Source organism: Staurois parvus, unplaced genomic scaffold (genome assembly GCF_062004578.1).
Source record: "Staurois parvus isolate SC_StPar_1 unplaced genomic scaffold, SC_StPar_1.0 ptg000282l, whole genome shotgun sequence".
Taxonomy (NCBI): Eukaryota; Metazoa; Chordata; class Amphibia; order Anura; family Ranidae; genus Staurois; species Staurois parvus.
The window spans coordinates 9,321,350-9,338,693 of NW_028318078.1; the positions used below are offsets into that span (position 1 = coordinate 9,321,350).

Below are 17,344 nucleotides of genomic sequence, written 5' to 3' on the forward strand. Positions count from 1 at the left end.
TTATTATTATTATTATACAGTATTTATATAGCGCCAAAGGGTATGCTCAGCGCTGTACAGTAGCAAGGGGGACAGAACATGAGACAAGACAGTAACAATACAATACACGGGGAGTTTGAGGGCCCTGCTCTTTCGAGCTTACAATCTAGGAGGGAGGGGAAGGTGATACAGGAGGAGATGGCTGTGGGGGATGGAGTGGTGGGAGGAGTGGAGGAGGTTGTTAGGTGAGGTCAGGTGTACGGTGAGGTTGGGGTAGGCTTCCCTGAAGAGGAGAGTTTTCAGGGTGTGCCTGAAGGTGAGGAGGGTGGGTGACAGTCTGATGGATTGGGGTAGGGAGTTCCAGAGGATGGGGGAAGTCCTAGAGAAGTCCTGTAATCGGGCGTGGGAGGAGGAGACCAGGGAGCTAGAGAGTAGGAGGTCCTGTGAGGAGCGGAGGGCACGGGTAGGGTAGTATTTGGGTATCAGGTCAGTTATGTAGTTTGGGGCGGCGTTGTGAATGGCTTTGTAGGTCAGGGTTAACAGTTTGAATTTGATGCATTGGGCAATCGGGAGCCAGTGAAGGGATTGGCAGAGGGGGGAGGCGGATGTGGAGCGGTTGGTGAGGTGGATGAGTCTAGCCGCTGAGTTTAGGATCAACTGGAGTGGGGATAGCGTTCGTTTGGGTAGGCCAGTGAGAAGGGAATTGCAATAGTCCAGGCGTGAGATGATGAGGGAGTGTACGAGTTGTTTGGCGGTGTCTGGGGTAAGGAATGTGCATATCTTGGAGATGTTGAGGAGGTGGAGCCTGCAAGATCTAGATAGCAGTTGGATGTGATTATATATATTGAAAAAATTAATAAAGAAAGCAGTACATCCCAGTAACTCATGAGCTTGTCCTCATGCCTCTTTAAAGAGGCTGCAAGTTCAGCTGCACTAATATCACAACAAAAAAATATATTGCAGAAATGTGCTTTTTTTTTACTCAGACATACACGGTCTTTCCTTTGAAAGCTTGAAAAGACGAAAGGGGAATTTACCCTAACAAGCAATTTGATTTCAGATGTTATTTTTCTACTACATGTTAAAAGCAAAACCACTGTGATTTCTATGTAATTACTTCTGCACATCAGCCTCCATATTGCTACAACAAAAAGTACACTTTTTAATTTCAAAATGATTATATAGATAATGGGGATAATTCTCCATGAAAAAACAACAAATCACCATGTGTAAAATACATAACTAGTCCATATAGTGAACTCGGTGTAAAGTTATTCACGTAAAGGTCATCACAGAGGACAAGGGGGCACTCTTTACATCTAGAGGAAAAGAGATTTAACCTACAAATATGGAAAGGCTTCTTCACAGTGAGAGCCGTGAAAATGTGCAATAGATTCCCTCAGGAACTGACTAGCTTAGTAGATTGTTTTAAAAAAGAGCTGGATGCATTCCTAAATTAACAAAACCTAACCAGATATTAAAATGTATAAGTAATAACATCAGAGATTGTTGTTCCAAGTTTTTATCCAGTTACCTTCTGGAGGACCATGCTTTATATGTTTTTTTGTGCCTTCCTCTGGATCAACAGTGGGTATAGAATAGACTTGTGTTTTTTTTTCAACCTGACTAACTATGTACCTATAAAATGTACCCAGAAATCATGAGTAAACAAATGATCAAAATTAGGTGTACTTAAACAGAAATGGAGGGAAAAAAACGTACAGTGTTCTGAAAGGGAATCTATATTAATACATGTTTTTGGAGACATAAAGAGAACCAAAGAAAAAAAAACTGTATGAGGTTCAAAGAGAACCAATCAGGATTAGAAAGATTAAAGAATAAAAATTGAACCTCTTTTGTTGTTGTCATTTGGCAGCCTTACGCCTATCAGAGACAGGAGTGTGTGCATTTGTATTCCAATTTAAATTCATTTGTATTCCAGCCCTGCAACAATAGAAATGTCACCCCAGTGTGAGGCTGTAAGGCCTTCTAAGGAGGCTGATGTGTCTCCTGCTTTAGCTAAAGGCTGATAAATCACTGTCTATCTAGGATGCCAGATGAGAGTATACCTGTCAATTTGCAAAGTCATTCATTTACTTGCATAAACTCTTTATACCTTTGTTACATAAAAGTTTTATCGAGTGTCTACTATCAGCACAAAGCTCAAGTAGGAGATTGGATAACCTTACAGCCAGATAATTCTGCTCTGGAAAGGAGGATCAGTGGTGACAGGTTCGCTTTATGCTGTTTAAGTACTAAAGAAAGGGTTGAATGTATCTTTGAATTTTAACTCTTTCTATAAATAATTTATAAAGCCGACGATAAAGTAAAAATCTGTATATATCACACTACTGTATTTATTGATCTCTTAAGCAGTTAGACATCCATGTCCATTATTCCAAATTTCCTGGCTGTCATGCTGAACACCAGAAGTTCCAATTTCACTTGCTGAGAAAGTCATGAATTCAAGCCATTGGTCAGTATGGTAGTGAAGCAACTAATTTTTAAAAAATTATATTTAAAAAGAAAAATCAGTCATAATTGGGCTTATGTAAGAATTTGAATACTTAACCTGGACATAGACACATAGATTTCTTTCATTAAGCCTATGGGAATCTGACAGATTCCTCCATCCATACGGTACAGAAGGACAAATCTCCCCTGCCAGCTACTGTATTCTGACAGCCGATGCAAAAGAAAAGAGAATGCAGCCAATTGACTGAAGTCACTGTTTGGCCTACATTTTTTTGTCTGGCTCCTTTGATGTTTAGATCAAAGTTTGTTGAGTTGGGTGTAGCCAGTAGGACCACCCATGAATCATATTTCGACTGACTCAGCAGGAAACAACCTAAATTCAATCTGTGTATAGCCAGCCTAAATTATTATAATTTCACAAACTTAACATGTGTAAGATGTACTGTATATTTGTCCACATATTAAGCTATGCCTCATTTGTCTGAGGATAGCAGAGTGCAAGTGGTGAGGCCTCCTAAGATATGACTGTTTCTGCCACCTTACCTTGTGTTTATTATACACATTGGGGAAATTGTAAAAGTAAATTAACAACATAATTAGTCGCAAATCAGGCTGCGACTCCTTCAGCAAAATCTCTTTGACAAGTTTACAGACCTGTACACTTGTATTCCTGGGCAGTCATGTGTGACAGTTTGCAAAATTCAAAAAACAGATTTTTTTTTACTGAAGCTAAGATACATTTTCACTCTGATCAGATGCATAATAAAGAAGTAGTCAGGATCAGGTTTCATTTAGCCACAAGGGCGACTTTAGAGCAGCCAAAGGAGGAATTTCTGACTGCAAGGCTGTAACCCTGTAATAAATCTGTCTCACAGTGTCTCACTGCTCCTATTTATTTGCCTTGTGATAGGATTGAAAAATGTACCTCACTTTTTCACAGTTCTTGAGTGGGCATAACAGAATTACATAAAAAAGGCCCCAAGTTACTTACTTTATTGGTTAGAGGCACAAATACTGCAGGATCATTTTTCATAACTTGTAATAACACATTGAAATGGGTATCTTAAATTAGAAATCAAGTCAGTTTTTTTTTAGGAGTGATAGATTAGGGATGTCTGAAGAAATTTGAAGTTTTTATTACTGTCCAGTTCCATTGAGGAGATTCACTCTTGCTATTTGTCCTAATGACACCAGCATAACATATGGGGGTAATGGGGCTTGTGTCCAATTGAAGAAATGTATTCCTGTCACTTACTGTTTGAGTCTCCTGCTGACACAAGGCTAGAGGAAACACCCCTACTTAGGACACAGACAGCAATAAAAAAAACGGACAGAGATGCTTACCCTTCCCTTCTGAACATAGAAAAAAAATTATAAGTGTTTGTTGAAGCAGGGCCACCTCCCACCTGCAATCTTTTTTTAATGTTCCTCAGCATAATGTCTTATGCTGATAATGTGTACATGGCAAAACTGGTGACCAATACTGCCAAATACAGCAGCCATTTGTTTTTTTCCCAGCAGCCCTTTTAATAAAAATCCAAACTGGGTATTTATTAAAATAATATACCAAAAAAGCCTTACATGTTTTTATAAGAAGGGAAAAAATGATTTAAATAGGCAAATTAGTCATAGATTTCTATTCATAACCAACACATACAAATAATGCTAAATTTGGACTCGACATTAATGACCTCTGGTAAGGAACGAGTTAATGAACAGGACCAATTCAAAGACAATATACAAGTACTTACAGGTAGACTGACTAAGTCAATGCATTCTCAAATATTCTGACATGTCATTAAGTACAGTTTCCAAAATACAGATATCAGCTTGACTCAAAATCTATCTGCACTACTAACACACATTGATTTATTTAATGTACTGCATCCTGCTATGATTCCAGATTTTAATACTAACCTGTCCAATAATGAAAATAAATCCATTTGAGGCTGGAATATCTTGGGTGATAACACTTGCGTTATTAACTGTTAGATTCTAAAAAATAAAATACAAAGGTCCTTCAAAATCAAGCCATAAATTTGTGGACAATGCTCTGTGTCAGAGAAATAAAGTCACTTTAAAATAATGATGTTATTAACCAGAAATGGACCGGATGGTTAAGTCACCCAAAATGTTCTGTACAACCCTGATAACACTCATATAGTTAAAAACACCTCCTAAACCTTGACTGGTACATCCTTATCCACCCAGTTATATCTTCCCCCTTCCCTTCTCCCCCCACCTCCATCTCCCCTACCAATTAACCCCCTAACAATCCAACTCCTCACCAAGGTTCTTCGTACATATATAAATACCTCTGATGATATTGCTAAATGAGACCAACTCCACCATTGCCTAACGAATGGAATAACAACAACAATGCTCAACTGTATAATGTTTTATTGCATTATTGTATGAATGAACAATGTCTCATTCCCTTGTTTTTTCCCTGAAAAATTCAATAAAAATATTGAAACATAAAATAATGATGTTAAACATATCCACAGCCAAAACTTTTTTTTTTGTTTAAATTTGGATAGATTAGAGAACAGTTAAAACCTCTGACAATTTTTTTTGCTGTCTGCGTACCACTGAGGAGGGTTCTTTCACTGCCCATCTCAAGACACAATAGGAAGTGAGATCTCTCTAAAGTAAGATAAATCCTCTTCCAGACAGTTGTCACCACAACAGGTGTCCACAGGGAAAGTTTTTTTGACAATGGTCATTGGGACAAAAAGAAAGGGCAAAGCTCTTCAGCTGGGATGCAGACAGCATTAAAATCCAGACCAGTGGTTCTAATCTTTCACTATTCTACCAAAAATATTGAACAGTTGAGATTTATGGCATTTGAAAACAATAAAGCTTATTAATATATATTACGGTGAGAGGTATCCCCGTACTATTAGATTTGAACAGTGCCCACACGGCCACGTCATTCATTTACAGAGTTCTGTGAATGAGTGCCTACAAGTCCCGGCGGCTTGTCGGCTTGTAGTTTTCAATAAACTATCACGGCGCTGTGGAGCATCATGGTGGTTCATTGAAGCTTCCTCTCAGTATATCTGCTTGCTCATACATCCTGTACTGCAAGCAGATATTCTGACAGGTCTGCAGGAGATTTATATGGCACCAGTGATCTACTGATCACTGGTGCTATGCTTTCCAGGCAACTTTGGACAAAAATAATAAATGCACATTTTTTTACCTGAAAAAAAGTTAGCATTTATTATTTTTGTCCAAAAGATGAACTTATCCATTAAAAATTCTGTGCAAAGTACAGTAGCATACAGCTACAATGCAGATTTTAGTTTGCCCAGGTCAGCTGAACCCTGATTGTTTGCTGTGGGTTAATGTTCTTGGTACTTTGTTATGTGCCTTCTAGTAACAACAAATGGTGTACACACAGAAAAGTAGTTACCCCTTCAATAACTCTTATCTCCCATTTCGTTCTGGGGTCCAAGGTGGCAATCTCCTGGTTTGCATGCTGTTTTAGCTGATCTGATATGTAAGCTTCATGGAGAAAGTGTGCTCTGTAATGGTCACATACATTACAATAATTAGATGCACAAAATACATGTGAGAAAAATAGAATATAGCATGTCTGGGCATACAATTTGTCAGGTCATGCACTATATTAATATATTTTTATTTATTTATATATCTCAAATGGTGGTCACAGACCCTTATAAAAACCAAGCATAATTTAAATTAGTTTTAGGTTAAAAGTTATCTAAACCCAAAAACACAATGTAATAATGCAGCTTACCAGAACTTAGATTTGGTGGCTGCATTAGTTTTCTTTTTAATACTTTTTATTTTCACTTTTTAATCTTGCTTATAGCATACAGCCTGTCCCTTCATTTCTACACTTCACTATGGTATCTATGGAAGTAGCCATGGTTGTCACACAGTTTGGACTTCAGACATGTCTGCAACTTGTTCATCTCCATTACACAGTGAATTGATAGCACTAGTAGCTTACAAAACTAAAATAATATTGTTTATGCTATCTCATCAGCTCACAGGAAGTGACAAGGACACTGCATTTCTGACACGAGCAACAGCTATTTTCTGTACTTGCCAAAAATGTCCTTAGCCTGCAAATAGCAAACTTATGCAGCCACCATATCTGAGGACTGGTAAGCTGCAGTAGACTACATTTTTATTTTTGAGTTTAGATATACATATACAGGTTATATGCTGGGGATTTCTTGCAAATTTTGCAGGCTTGTAAGATTACTAGCGACGTAAGCAGTTAACTATAGATGTATTAGAACTGGAATGGTTCCACCACCCTTCACCGTACACATGAGGAAGGTAGAATTCTTACCTGATTAAAAAAGGCATCGTATAAGAGTCCTTCCAAAATGTTCTGTTCTCCTGATTTAGAGCCATTATTGCTGTATCAGATGGGATTAGTGCAGTTACGTTACTTCCACTGTGAATCCTGAACTTGGAATCCTGTTGTAACAAAAAAAACAAAAAAAAATGATATATATATATATATATATACACACACACACACACACACACACACACACACATATATACACATATATATACACACACATACACACACACACACACATACATACACAGCCTTGAAAAAGTATTCATACCCCTTGAAACCTTCCACATTTTGTCATGTTACAACCAAGAATGTAACCGTATTTTATTTTATTTAGATTTTATGTGAAAGACCAACACAAAGTGGCACATAATTGTGAAGTAGAAAGAAAATGATGAATGGTTTTCAAAATTTTTTACAAATAAATATCTGAAAAGTGTGTGGTGCTTTTTTTATTCAGCCCCCTTTACTAGTAGTAAACATCAACATCAGCAGTTTCTGTGATTTATTAGCACAACCTTTCTAGAATCCTATTTCAGACAGAAGTAGCAGCATCATTGGATGTTTAGTGATCATTTTGGAAACAACCAAATGCTGGAACTTTCAAAGTTACTAGGGTTCAGTCAATGTATGCCCTATGCTTTTTTTTTCTCAGAGAATACAGTGGGGCAAAAAAGTATTTAGTCAGCCACCAATTGTGCAGGTTCTCCCACTTAAAAAGATGAGAGAGGCCTGTAATTGGCATCATAGGTAGACCTCAACTATGAGAGACAAAATGAGAAAAAAAATCCAGACAATCAATCACATTGGCTGATTTGGAATGAATTTATTTGCAAATTATGGTGGAAAATAAGTATTTGGTCACCTACAAACAAGGAAGATTATTGGCTCTCACAGACCTGTACCTTCTTCTTTAAAAGGCTCCTCTGTCCTGCACTCATTACCTGTATCAGTGGCACCTGTTTGAACTTGTTATCAGTATAAAAGACACCTATCCACAACCTCAAACAGTCACACTCCAAACTCCACTATGGTGAAGACCAAAGAGCTGTCGAAGGACACCAGAAACAAAATTGTAGACCTGCACCAGGCTGGGAAGACTGAATCTGCAATAGGCAAGCAGCTTGGTGTGAACAAATCAACTGTGGGAGCAATAATTAGAAAATGGAAGACATACAAGACCACTGATAATCTCCCTCAATCTGGGGCTCCATGCAAGATCTCACCCCGTGGGGTCAAAATGATCACAAGAACGGTGAGCAAAAATCCCAGGACCACACAGGGGGACCTAGTGAATGACCTGCAGAGATCTGGGACCAACGTAACAAAGGCTACCATCAGTAACACACTACGCCGCCAGCGACTCAGATCATGCAGTGCCAGACGTGTCCCCCTGCTTAAGCCAGTACATGTCCGGGACCATCTGAAGTTTGCTAGAGAGCATTTGGTTGATCCAGAAGAGGATTGGGAGAATGTCATATGTTCAGATGAAACCAAAATAGAACTGTTTGGTAGAAACACAACTCGTCGTGTTTGGAGGAGAGAGAAAGCTGAGTTGCATCCAAAGAACACCATACCTACTGTGAAGCATGGGGGTGGAAACATCATGCTTTGGGGCTGTTTCTCCGCAAAGGGACCAGGACGACTGATCTATGTACAGGACAGAATGAATGGGGCCATGTATCGTGAGATTTTGAGTGCAAACCTCCTTCCATCAGCAAGGGCATTGAAGATGAAACGTGGCTGGGTCTTCCAACATGACAATGATCCCAAACATACCGCCCGGGCAATGAAGGAGTGGCTTCATAAGAAGCATTTCAAGGTCCTGGAGTGGCCTAGCCAGTCTCCAGATCTCAACCCCATAGAAAACCTTTGGAGGGAGTTGAAAGTCCGTGCTGCCCAGCAACAGCCCCAAAACATCACTGCTCTAGAGGAGATCTGCATGGAGGAATGAGCCAACATACCAGCAACAGTGTGTGCCAACCTTGTGAAGACTTACAGGAAACGTTTGACCTCTGTCATTGCCAACAAAGGATATATATTGAGATGAACTTTTGATATTGACCAAATACTTATTTTCGCCATAATTTTCAAATAAATTATTTCCAAATCAGCCAATGTGATTGTCTAGATTTCTTTTCTCATTATGTCTCTCATAGTTGAGGTCTACCTATGATGCCAATTACAGGCCTCTCTCCTCTTTTTAAGTGGCAGAACTTGCACAATTGGTGGCTGACTAAATACTTTTTTGCCCCACTGTAAGTCCAAGTACTCCCCTCTTCTAAGTCAACCCTTGTCTCTGCCCCCCTGCCCTCCCTTGGTTCCACCACCTACTCACCTCCTAGTACTGCCCCTTAGAGAATACAGAGTCAAGTATCATTTTATGGTGCCAAATAATTTTTATGGAATGTGTTATTGATAACAAGGAAAGCAATAAAGATTCCCTGCAGCCAGCAACAGTAGACCCCCCAGCAACAAAATATGCCTCCCAGTAACAATAGATCAACCCCAGCAACAATATATCTCTTAGAAGCCAGCAACAATAGGTCCCTCCTTCAACAGTAAATACTTCCCAGCAACAACTGCCCCCCCAATCAAAAATAGACCTCCCTAGCAACAACAGACCCCCAGCAACAATAGATCCCCCATCTACAATAATCCCCCAACAGTCAGCTACAGTAGACCCTCCAGCACACTCCATCGCCCCCTTGCCATTACATACATTTAGAGATGGAGAAGCTGGAACTGCATTCCCACGTGTTCCTGCTGGAAAAAAGTCCTGTGCATGCTTATGTTAGCAGACACTGAGCCAGAACAGCAGGAAGCACCAATTTACAGGCTTGAATCTGATTGGTGACAGTAAGAAACTTCTTAGCGCTGAGCTCTTTTTTTTAATTTTTATTTTATATCTAGATTATTGTATAGTATGTAACAGACAAGGACACACGGACCATGGAGTGGGTGGAATTGAAAATAGCTCTCCTGCATCAAAAGAAGAGGCAAGCTTGAGACAAAAGACAGATGGGTAGACTTCTTGCACTATATGAAGCCTGAAAAAAAAAAATAAAGTCCAGCGCTAGAAGGTTATACCTCCTGTATACAACTAAGGCTTGATTTTCAGTTATGAGCAGAAAGATGTTGAGAGGTTCTGAAACACACGTCAACATCTATCACAAATTGATGATTGGTAAAAATAAATAAATAAATGTGACAGCCAACATTTTTTGCAAAAACAACACCCGACCCATACACACTGACATCATAATGTAACAAAAATAGAAATATAATACCGTCAACCATTGACTGAAAATGGACACTTCTGGAATTCTAAGCAGCTCCTAAAAGCAGATAAAATTATTAATATAATAATAATATTATTAATATAAATTGAATTAGTAAAATGTTATTATTAATATAGGTAAATTAAAATAATTATACATTCTGAGATGGAAGGACAGCTGTTTGATCCAACTGTGTTCAGCCAGACTGGGCGATAATCTCATGTCTGTGGGTTTCTCTGGTTCAGACTCGAGAAGCTGGTGACTGGACTTTCCAATTCTTTACTGATTAATATTATTTCCTCCCATTGAGACAACAGTTGCCTCTTCCTCTCCACATTTCTCTTCTCTCCATTTCTCTCCTCATTTCTCTTCTCTCCATTTCCCACCCCTCTTTTTCCCAGTATCTGCCCCTTGTTTTTCCTTTTAAATTAACTTGTGGGGTCTTTAGAGCTATAGAGCAGCATGCTGCAAACACCTTGCATTAAAGGCTCTTGATGGGGGTGAAATTGTTAAAACACCAGTCATTTTTTTTTTTTCAGCACTATGTCCCACTGGGGAGATTTACTACCACTCCTTGTTCAATACTGACAACAAAATGTTACAAGAAATCTCACCACAGGAAGAGGAATCCCCTCTTGTATAGTTGTCAACACATCAAGTGACCCAATTGGAAAATTTACCCTTTAATAGTGTTACAGTGACACTTCATAATTTTGGATTTCCCATCACTTTTTGTCCAAATGACAAGGGTCACCAGAACACATCTCCCCAGTGGGAACAAACACAGCAATAAATATCTGACAAGTTTTCTAACCACTCAGTCTATTCAAAATGGAAATAAAAGATTTTGACCTTACACACATTAAGCCTAACTGAAAAGCAGCATATTCTTTTAAAGCAAGGAGCTTTTAATCCAGGGGTGTCCAAACTTTTGACTTTCCTGGGCCACATTGGAAGAAGAGGAATTGTCTTGGGCCATACATAAAATACACTAACAATAAGAATAGCTGATGAGCAGAAAAAGTTGGGCAGATCTCAAGTTAACGGTTACTGATATACAGTAGATAATGCACCTATCTCAGTTATAAAATTCATTCTTTTTGTAATATTTTTTATTATAAAAGTAAGAGTGCAACATTAAACTAGTGCGATATTTTACACTGTTTATGATAAATTAAAGCATTAATATCTGGTTGAATAGATGTAATTCTCAATGAATTCTCAAGGTGCTCATCAGTTATTTTGCTACTAATTTTACCCTTCATGTGCTTCATCCTTAAAACTAGTTGCTCACATATATACAGTAGGTGCTGGGGAAAACTGATGGCATGAATAAGGTTGTGATTGTGAAGAATGGGACATTTTTCTTTGGGAAGATAAAACGTATAAAAGTCTAGTAAAGAGACCCTGTCAAATGTTTATTTCGCCGCATGTGCTCACTAAGTGCAAATACATTTTCATGATACATTTTTTTAACAATCAACATTTTTAAGTTTACAATTTTGTGTTGTGCCACATTCATAGCCATCTTGGGAAATATGCCCAAGGTACCAAGGGGTATTCAACTGTTTTAACATAATACACAACCATTTACAAAATTTTTTACCTACTCTTATTATTATTATTATTATTATTATACAGTATTTATAAAGCGCCAATAGTTCGCTCAGCGCTGTACATTACAAAGGGAGACAGAACATGTGACAGAACAATACCAATACAATGCAAAACATGAGGGGGTCATAATACTAAACTATAGCAGAGCTTACACAGTGGGGAGTAGAGGAAATTGATATTGTGTCAAGGAAGCTAAGCTTTTTCACCTTTAGAAAGAGTGGCCCCATACAGAATTTAGGATAAAAATGTGTAGATAACAATTACATAGATGGGGACCTCTATGCAAAACATTCTTTCTGCTGCTTTGTCTCTATATACATCAGTTAGTGGGCTTTATAATGCATATAAATCTTCAAAGTCACCTTTCAAGCTTGCACATAATTACTGCATGTTTTTCTGTTCTCATTGGTTAAATATATGGAAACCAATTTATTATTACTGCTACAGAATGGGTAAGAAACCCATTCCAGCAAATAGCAGTTACAGACTGCCAGTGTGAGTCTGGTCTCTATAGTGCAATGAAGCAGCAATGAAGAACAAACACTAACAGTATTATGAAGTGGGGCAAAAAGAATCTAAACAACCCCAAGGGAGAACCTACTGGAAATACTCCAAAGTTTTAACACTTAAAACTGTCTTAAAACAATGCCGATACAAAACTAATAATAATAAAATAAATCTGTAGCTTGGATAATGTACAAAGCTAAGATACCTATTGAAAAATGAGTACAATATTTTGCCAAACAATACCTTTATCATTATGGTAAATTTTCCGGCAGTGCCAGCCAAATCTTCAGAAATACTGACTTCTGGAGTATGGGGAGAATTGGCATACCCATTACCCATCCCACATTAGATACTTGGTAGCATACTTGTTTATACAGTATATTGACTTTCTAAAATGTAAAATTCAGAGAGCTCCAGGGGTTCCATTAGCATTTTGAAAGCGATATTATAACTTAAAAGCAATAAACCAGTCCACTACCATACATTTGGATTACAGGAGGTTGGAAATCATTGGCAGAAATACAAACTATGGTTGACCGCCCCCCCCCCCTCCATACTTGGCAAGCCAGACATTTTCTGACCTCCTTGTGGCCCCAGAGAACTAGACCTTACTCAGCTCACCACATTTGAAACACTATGTAACCAACCCCAACCCCCCATCTCTCACCTCATACACTACTCTCATTACACCTCCTGAACACTATACCCCTCCTTTTCTGGGTAAATGGGAAAGGAATCTCAATTCATAATGTGACTCCATCCTTCATTTCTAGTTGATTCTAGGAGTCCCACTATAAATTGCTAATTTGGTGGTACAGGGTCCCTATGAGACTACATTGGATGTTCCCTGAGGCCAATTGTAACTGTTAGATTCTGTGGATTCAGAGAGCTCCTTCTTGCCTGTCTTTTGGTCTTGTCCACAGGTTTAGCCCTTTGGGACCTCGAGCAGTATGTGACATGATCCAGGAACTCACTTGGCTGTCCCTAAGGAACAAGCTGGCAGCCTGTCTCTTCATCTCAGTTCTCTTTCCAAAAGAAACTATAGCCAATCCCTGTTGACTCACTTACTAAATTATAGCATTCCTCCTACAGTGGGGCAATTGGGAGTGGTGATAAATGACATAAATTTAAATTCCCAGATAGGTATAAGAAGTATCTTGCGGTCTATCCCCAAGAGTTGGGCTCAGTGAATGTAGCATGAACACTGCAACTGGCGCATCTTGCCCTTTTCTGCTCTCTAATATGTACCCAAATCCCCTTCCCTTTTCTTTCTCTTTCCTTTCCTCTACTCAAGCATGACCTAAAAGGAAAAAAAATCCTGTGGTGAATCTCTGTACCCGGCTAACACAGAGTGCCATTATACTTCAGTGTTATGATTGTAAAGCTCTCATCTGGGCAATTTGGGTTTGATAGATAATTTATACAATAGGTGCGACTTTCTGTCTTGGTAAATAGGTAAAACTGATGTTTTCACTCTTAAATGTGATGACATAATAAGTGGGCTACTTTGTATCTGTGAAAGTGTATGCTCAGTTGTTTACAGCAAATAAGAAATTTACTCCACACTACAGATCAACATTCAGTTTTGGATGGTCATTGGTAGTGTTCATTAGTTACTTATATGTCTCAAGTGGTCTAGGTGTTACATTTTACCAACAAAATTCCCAGCTCGTCTGGCAGCAAGACTGAGACTCAACTGAAGCTGGGAATTTTTCTGCAAAATAATTAAATGAATGAGTAGTATAGTATAGTTTTAAAGAAATTAACTTATACAAACCATTAATATGTCTCCGTAACAATCTAGGCCATTCCCTGAAAATCCATCAGGGCATGTACATGTCCTCTCTGCTCCTGAGGTTGGCTTGCATGTTGCCTAGGGAAACAATGGAATGTGCTCAGTATAAATGCTCTCATTATATAGATGCAATTAAATAAATACATTACAATAAAAACTTGAACTGTGTTATACATTTAAAACTAATATTACACTGTATTTTTTTATCTTACTATTTATTATTATAAAATCTTTATTTAAGCATTAACGTGGTACTAAAGACTCTGTTTTTCAACTTAATCCACTGCTAGCAAGCAGTATAAAATGCCCTAATAGATGTAAATAGTCCAGTGTGGTCAAACATTTTCAAAACTCCCTTGTTCTTTGATGCTTGCTCCAGCTACAGATCGCTGGTTCCTTGTACTGCTAGGGTAAGGTAGGGTGTGCACTGAGGAAAGGTGGAGCATGCACTTTTGGGGACACAGAAGGGGTGGTGGCTTGCCACTTTGTACTCAGTGTACGCATGCCTGGAGCACAAAAGCTGGGCTGTCACCATGGGAAACAGTAAGAAGAAAGTCACTTGATCAGTGGACAGGGTGTAGCCATGACATGGGTGGTACAAACCTTTATGGGGTTTCTAAAGGGTAAGCATAGCGGACACTGCTTGCTTTTAAACTGTCTGTCTCTAAATGAAAATTAGCAGGGGACCCTGCAGAATAGAGAAAGTCAGTCCTCTGATTCAGTTCAGTTGCCCTAAGGAGCTCTGTATATTACATTCATTTTTCAAAGTAGGAATAATTAGACTGGTAAACGTGTGAAAAGGATCCTAAAAATCCATCTGAAGGATCAGAAGCCAATCTAAAATATACATTTGCAGTATCTCATGATGATATGATGCATTATATATGTGTCTACTTTTTGATCGGTATATAAATATAGTCCTTACAGTGCAATCATGGTGATTTAAATAATGTCTTGGATAAAGCTCATGTTTACCGCCCAGCTCCTCTATTCATAGAAGACATAACTACATCTTCTATGAATGAAACATGAGCATGAGTGAAGGGGGCAGACCTATCAATTGTCTGCCAATCCTCCATTCATACATCCTATTTCAGTGCTATGATGTTTTTAGGTATCTACTGTAAGTACAAAACCCTGCTGACACCTCAACCAGTCATGATCTGCCTGTGTTGCACACAGAAACACACAGACCCAATATTGCTCTTACTGGGTCTAAAATAAGGCATGCAATGGAAATGGAAACATTTTATTTAAAAATTAAGTTAGCATGATTATGGGGGTGGGGGAGAAGTCAGAACCAGGGAAGTCAAAACATAAACAGATTAAAATTTAGCCGTGTCTGATGAAAGAGCGTGCCGACCGACGCTGGTCCCACGCATGCTCAGAAACACGTCGCACCCGGATGATGTCAGACGCCCAACATGACAGACTCCGGACATATTGGAGACCAAGCCAGGCTTTACCATCCATGCTTTACTTGATGCAGCACCACCCGCTGGTGGAATAAGTTTCACTCCTCTCCAGATCAGACATCTACATCTGGCTACAGACGTTTTACACCACTTCCCTATGAGCCTTTTTTTTATTATCCAAGATGTGAGTTGCTATACTTACCTTCCAATTTTGTCACACAGTTTACACTTAGAGGCGCTATGTCCTTTTGTTTTTTCTACTGCAGAGTTTGCTTCGCTCCATCACAGCCTGCCCTTAGTGCCTACTGGATTACCCCTGCCCACTACAGAACTTATTTTATTATCTACATGGACTGCTGAACCATGCGCTTGTCATTCTCCTTATATTTTGCCCGTGCCCAGCTAAAATATACTATAAAGCCGGCCACAGGCGGTTCAAATCTTGGCCGGTTCAGCAGGGACTGCCCGAGATTCAAACCATGTATGGGTAGGCTGATGTACCCAAGTTGATTGATCAGATTTTTCATGTGATTATTGCCAGCTGCTGGCAATAATCAATGTGTGTTGCAGAAAAGAAAATCTATGGACTGCTTTAGTATTGAGTGGAGTTGACATTTGACATTACAGTTCTCACTGTTGACATTACCAACCATTTCGTGACAGCCACCATTGTTTTCTAAACATATGTTTACTGGGTCGCAGGAGTGACCATCCCCGGCATAACCTTTTTTGCAAGTGCAGTCATTCTGGGAAGCAAAAACAAAAGTAAAAATAGTAAAATACAATTATTTTTCTTTTATAGACTCTGTACTGAATCAGAATACACCAGATATTGTTTCTGGGCAATATTTACCAGATTTGTAATTATGACATAAGCAGTAAAAGGGACTAACATACATTCTCTCTCTTGTTTAAAAATCCCATATAAAGGCTATTCTGTCAAAAGCTACAGATTCCAAGTTGGATGTAATTGCATTAATAAATCTATTGGCGTTCTACTTACTCATTCCATTAAAAGTAGTCTAGCATTGTTCTCTGTCACCACACCATTCAATTCAATATCAATCCTACAGTAAAATTAAAAGCCACCTAATAGACTGCTGCTGGCTACCAGCATCTTGGATGTGATGCCATCAACACCAACAGACTGAGCTGTCACTCAAGTGAAACATTTATAGTATTCTCCTTGCTCCATTTCCCCAGCTACTGCATTAAAACTTATGTAGGTAGGAGAAGGGAGGGTCGGAGAAGTTGGTCCAGCACAGGTAGTAATTAGAGACTCCTAGAAGAGGAGAGGGCTGTGACGTGCAAGGAGGGAGGGGGCTGTGCAAGTTCAGAGGTACATCACATTCATTTATGAAGAAGAAAAACACTGCAAGTAAGCACTTATAAATGCTTGATTTTGCTGTGGTTTTACCTGCTTTTTTTGTTGGTGACAAGGTCTCTTTAACACATATAAAAACACCATTTAAAACACCATATAAAAACAGGCACACATAAAAACACCGATGGACTGCGTACATACATCAAAGAACAAATCTGGCTCATTTTTATTTAATGGAGTAATGAAGAATTATGTCCTTTATTTATTTAGTGCTATCTGAGGCCATATTGACAGGAGGCTAGATGGACAAAATGTGATGTGAAATTGTTCTAATGTGGAAAAAGTCAGCAACCAAAAACATATAGTTCTCTATTATAGCAAAGTGTATTTCTGCAAAATGCTGTCTCGGCTATTAAAGAATTGCAGGTCCACTGTATTGAAGGTCTTTTCCATCGGTAAACCAGTCCTTAAAGAGGAACTTTCCTATGCCCACCAGTAAAATGTTCTTTTTCAGCCTCTTACTTTGAAAAAAACATACTCACCCACCCAGCGAATCTGATGTCATCAGCAACAGGGGGGCTGACTATCTCACCTGGCCCCTTC

General features: G+C 38.8%; 1 protein-coding gene across 1 annotated transcript in view; it reads right to left on the reverse strand.

Annotated features, from left to right (window-relative positions):
- STAB1 (stabilin 1) overlaps window positions 1–17,344 on the reverse strand; it is a 317,318-nt gene that overhangs the window by 185,826 nt on the left and 114,148 nt on the right. The window contains exons 26-31 of the mRNA XM_089681924.1: window positions 16,068–16,163; window positions 13,985–14,080; window positions 10,093–10,140; window positions 6,785–6,915; window positions 5,873–5,984; window positions 4,372–4,449 (exon numbers count right to left, since the gene is read on the reverse strand). Coding sequence (XP_089538050.1) covers window positions 4,372–4,449; window positions 5,873–5,984; window positions 6,785–6,915; window positions 10,093–10,140; window positions 13,985–14,080; window positions 16,068–16,163 — 561 coding nt within the window. The remainder of the gene's footprint in view (window positions 1–4,371; window positions 4,450–5,872; window positions 5,985–6,784; window positions 6,916–10,092; window positions 10,141–13,984; window positions 14,081–16,067; window positions 16,164–17,344) is intronic.